We start from the raw sequence: 5,000 nt of genomic DNA, 5'->3' as shown, positions 1-5,000 counted from the left end.
CCCCCCCCCGGCGGCCATGTTGGAGGGTTAGTGACATCATGATGACATCACAGATGAGCGTGTCAACTGTGTGTTTGAGGCTTTACAGCTGATCAGACTGAAGTGTCTGTAATGCAGAACACACAGAAAACACTGTGTGTGTGTGTGTGTGTGTGTTGCAGTGTGTGCGCGTGTGTGTTGCAGTGTGTGTGTGTGTGTGTGTGTGTTGCAGTGTGTGTGCGTGTGTGTGTGTGTGTTGCAGTGTGTGTGCGTGTGTGTGTGTGTGTGTGTGTAGCAGCCAGCCAAGTCTCCGTTGGTTGCAGCAGAAACAGCTGATGATGCTCCTTCTGCTTCCCTCTCCTGATTGGACGAAGTGTGCTGCTGCTGTGTTTTCATTGGACAATCAGAGAGGTGTGTCTGTCTGTGATTGGAGGAGCTCTTCAGGTGGAACTGCTGAGTCAGTATTGGCACGCACACACACACACACACACACACACACACACACTGTAACACACATACACACACACACTGTAACAGTCTGAGGCACAGAGAGACACTGATTCACAACAATCAGACTGTTGTTACATCTGTCTGCCTCACTCTGTGTGTGTGTGTGTGTGTGTGTGTGTGTGTGTATGTGTGTGTGTGTGTGTGTGTGTGTGTGTGTGTGTGTGTGTGTGGGTGTGTTTTACCTGACAGGAAGGCCAGTTTCTTCTTCAGGATGGGGAGCATGGTGGTCGCTTCCGTGGTAACGCTGGACATCTACACACACACACACACACACACACAATCAATAATTATTACAAATATTGGTGATTATGTGTGACTCATGTTTTCAAACCAAATGTCCAGTAACTACTGGTTTCATTCAGCAGCAGGATACAGTCAGACTGAGACACTGGTCCACAGGTCCAGACACTAGTCCACAGGTCCAGACACTAGTCCACAGGTCCAGACACTAGTCCACAGGTCCAGACACTAGTCCACAGGTCCAGACACTAGTCCACAGGTCCAGACACTGGTCCACAGGTCCAGACACTAGTCCACAGGTCCAGACACTGGTCCACAGGTCCAGACACTAGTCCACAGGTCCAGACACTGGTCCACAGGTCCAGACACTGGTCCACAGGTCCAGACACTAGTCCACAGGTCCAGACACTGGTCCACAGGTCCAGACACTGGTCCACAGGTCCAGACACTGGTCCACAGGTCCAGACACTGGTCCACAGGTCCAGACACTAGTCCACAGGTCCAGACACTAGTCCACAGGTCCAGACACTGGTCCACACGTCCAGACACTGGTCCACACGTCCAGACACTGGTCCACAGGTCCAGACACTGGTCCACAGGTCCAGACACTAGTCCACAGGTCCAGACACTAGTCCACCGGTCCAGACACTAGTCCACAGGTCCAGACACTGGTCCACCGGTCCAGACACTGGTCCACAGGTCCAGACACTAGTCCACAGGTCCAGACACTGGTCCACCGGTCCAGACACTAGTCCACCGGTCCAGACACTAGTCCACAGGTCCAGACACTAGTCCACCGGTCCAGACACTAGTCCACAGGTCCAGACACTGGTCCACCGGTCCAGACACTGGTCCACCGGTCCAGACACTAGTCCACCGGTCCAGACACTAGTCCACAGGTCCAGACACTAGTCCACCGGTCCAGACACTAGTCCACAGGTCCAGACACTGGTCTAACGGTCCAGACACTAGTCCACAGGTCCAGACACTAGTCCACAGGTCCAGACACTGGTCCACCGGTCCAGACACTAGTCCACAGGTCCAGACACTGGTCCACCGGTCCAGACACTAGTCAACAGGTCCAGACACTGGTCCACCGGTCCAGACACTAGTCCACAGGTCCAGACACTAGTCCACAGGTCCAGACACTAGTCCACCGGTCCAGACACTAGTCCACCGGTCCAGACACTGGTCCACCGGTCCAGACACTAGTCCACCGGTCCAGACACTAGTCCACAGGTCCAGACACTAGTCCACCGGTCCAGACACTAGTCCACAGGTCCAGACACTGGTCTAACGGTCCAGACACTAGTCCACAGGTCCAGACACTAGTCCACAGGTCCAGACACTGGTCCACCGGTCCAGACACTAGTCCACAGGTCCAGACACTGGTCCACCGGTCCAGACACTAGTCAACAGGTCCAGACACTGGTCCACCGGTCCAGACACTAGTCCACAGGTCCAGACACTAGTCCACAGGTCCAGACACTAGTCCACCGGTCCAGACACTAGTCCACCGGTCCAGACACTAGCCACTACAGTCTATAGATCAGAATAAGTAATGCCAACTGAAGATAATATAGAAATAATAAGATCCAACCAATCCAACCAGATTAACAGGTTTAAACCTCTCTTCACTGAGAGACACACCGGCAACTCTGAGGGGCAACCAACAACTCTGAGGGGCAACCAACAACTCTGAGGGGCAACCAACAACCAGGGGCAACCAACAACTCTGAGGGGCAACCAACAACCAGGGGCAACCAACAACTCTGAGGGGCAACCAACAACCAGGGGCAACCAACAACTCTGAGGGGCAACCAACAACCAGGGGCAACCAACAACTCTGAGGGGCAACCAACAACCAGGGGCAACATTCCCAGCAGCTGGAGAGCAGAGCTGTAGCTGAAGCTCAGCAACCTGCATCCTGCAGGATGCAGGCAGCAAGCTGCAGGCAGCAAGCTGCTGGCAGCATGCTGCTTGCTGCCTGCTTGCTGCCTGCAGCTTGCAGCTTGCTGCCTGTTTGCTGCCTGCAGCCTGCAGCTTGCTGCCTGCTTGCTGCCTGCAGCCTGCAGCTTGCTGCCTGCTTGCTGCCTGCAGCTTGCAGCTTGCAGCTTGCTGCCTGCTGGCTGCCTGCAGCTTGCAGCTTGCTGCCTGCTTGCTGCCTGCAGCTTGCAGCTTGCAGCTTGCTGCCTGCTTGCTGCCTGCAGCTTGCAGCTTGCTGCCTGCTTGCTGCCTGCAGCTTGCTGCCTGCTTGCTGCCTGCAGCCTGCAGCTTGCTGCCTGCAGGATGCAGCTTGCTGCCTGCTTGCTGCCTGCAGCCTGCAGCTTGCTGCCTGCAGCCTGCAGCTTGCTGCCTGCAGGATGCAGCTTGCTGCCTGCTTGCTGCCTGCTTGCTGCCTGCAGCCTGCAGCTTGCTGCCTGCAGGATGCAGCTTGCTGCCTGCTTGCTGCCTGCAGCCTGCAGCTTGCTGCCTGCAGGATGCAGCTTGCTGCCTGCTTGCTGCCTGCTTGCTGCCTGCTGCCTGTCAGCTGGGAGGCTTCACTGCCAGGCTGGAGGAAGACACAACATGACACAAGACACAACATGCTCATCCAGGTGTTGATGTTTGGATTCACTTCAGACCAGTTTGCTGTTCCTGCTGCTGAGAGGAAACTTCACTGCAGCTGAAACCAGTACCAGACACAGCTCCCGGTATGAACTGTGAACCTGTCTGTCTGCCCGTTTTGAAGTTTGTCCCTCACAGCTCACTGTAGTCCAGTCAGCGTCACCACAGTGATCCGTGATGACAAACATCACCGCAACACAGAACCAGGTCCAGGTCCAGGTCCAGGCGCATGAAGCCGTTTAAGACCAGTCTGAGCCTTAGACCTCCCCCCTGGCTAAACTCGGTTAAGAACTTTGTTTCTATAGCAACCAGTCGGCCTCACTGTCAGAAGTTTAAATCCTGAAGCTGTTTCAGACTAGATGGTGAATCTTTGGTGTTTGGAAAGAGCCTGAAGAAGAGAGAGAGACTTCAGAGAGAGAAACATTAGAGATCTACAGCAAGCAGGAGGCAGCAGGACCGGTCTGCAGCTGGTCTGAGTCTCAGACCGGGTCTATCTTTATGCAACTGGCCCCAGATACAGAAATATAACTCCTGTAGTGACGTCACAGCAGACAGACTCTGAATCCCTGCACAACACCCGGTGTGATGGATCCGTGTTCCCCTCGGGGTCCGGACCGGTCGGACCGGTCTCCTGTGTGTTCAGCAGTCGGGGTGTGTGTGTGTGTGTGTGTGTGTGTGTGTGTGTGTATGTGTGTGTGTGTGTGTGTGTGTGTGTTGGAGTGAAGCAGCGGAGACAAAGCGGCTGCAGCTGCTGCGGCTGCAGGGCCGCGTAACGGTCTTACTGTTATTAATGTTATTATTATGGATCAGAGTCTGCATGCGGGACTGCAGCAGGACAGGACGGTTCGGTTCGGTTCGGTTCGGTTCGGCTGCAGAGGAACAGACACAATGACCTACATTCACTGACTCAACACACTGCTGCTCAGAACAACTCAACACCGCAGTATCGATGACCTCAGCATTAATAACCTCATTAACAATAACCACAGTATTAATAAGCTCTGTATCGATCAGTATCAGTAACGGGTCTCAGATCCTCAGCGGGTTTCTTACCTCTGGCAGTTAAATCTGCTGCATTACTGTCCCGATCTTTCCCTCTGCCTTCCTCCTCTTCTCCTTCTTCTCCTTCTTCTTCTTCTTCTTCTTCTTCTTCTCCTCCTCCTCTCGCAGATCTTCCTCCTCCTCTTCCTCTCTACAGATAATAATCTATAATCGATATTCAGATCTGAAGTTAGACAGTGAATCTCTGCTCGGGATCAGAACAGTTGTTGAAACGCAGAGAAAGGGAGGGAGGCTCTGTGCGGACCTGAGTGAAGCCAGCCAGAATACAAAAAAAAAAAAACAGGACTTCCGGTAAAGTAACTTCCAAAATAAAAGCCTCTTCGTCACGTGCTGCAGCTTTCCTCTGAGGAACACAAAGAGCCGCGAGCTCCAGAGGCTTCAACACGATCAGCTGTTTCCCCAGAAAGTGTTTCCACTGGAACAGGACCCGCCCGCGGACGGATGAGCTTTCATCTTCAAACAGTGAGTGTTGAGCAGCGGCTCACACCGCGCCGTGTTTCACTCCGTGTTCACTTCAATTATTCCGCTGATTATTCTGAAGTGATTTTGTTCTCTCGGTACTAAATTATTCTTTATTTTTCCAAAAGCGACAAGTTCAACCG

General features: G+C 53.5%; 1 protein-coding gene across 1 annotated transcript in view; it reads right to left on the bottom strand.

Moving 5' to 3' along the window:
• Positions 1-4,507, bottom strand: part of sestd1 (SEC14 and spectrin domains 1) — a 28,569-nt gene extending 24,062 nt beyond the window's left edge. Inside the window, 2 exon segments of the mRNA XM_078286049.1 lie at positions 672-741; positions 4,390-4,507. Of these exon segments, the coding sequence (XP_078142175.1) occupies positions 672-741 (70 nt within the window). The 5' untranslated portion in view covers positions 4,390-4,507.
• Between the last annotated feature and the right edge of the window lie 493 nt (positions 4,508-5,000).

This window comes from Centroberyx gerrardi, chromosome 10, assembly GCF_048128805.1.
Source record: "Centroberyx gerrardi isolate f3 chromosome 10, fCenGer3.hap1.cur.20231027, whole genome shotgun sequence".
Taxonomy (NCBI): Eukaryota; Metazoa; Chordata; class Actinopteri; order Beryciformes; family Berycidae; genus Centroberyx; species Centroberyx gerrardi.
Note: the sequence above shows the minus strand (reverse complement) of the source record. Positions and strands in the feature narration are given on the sequence as shown.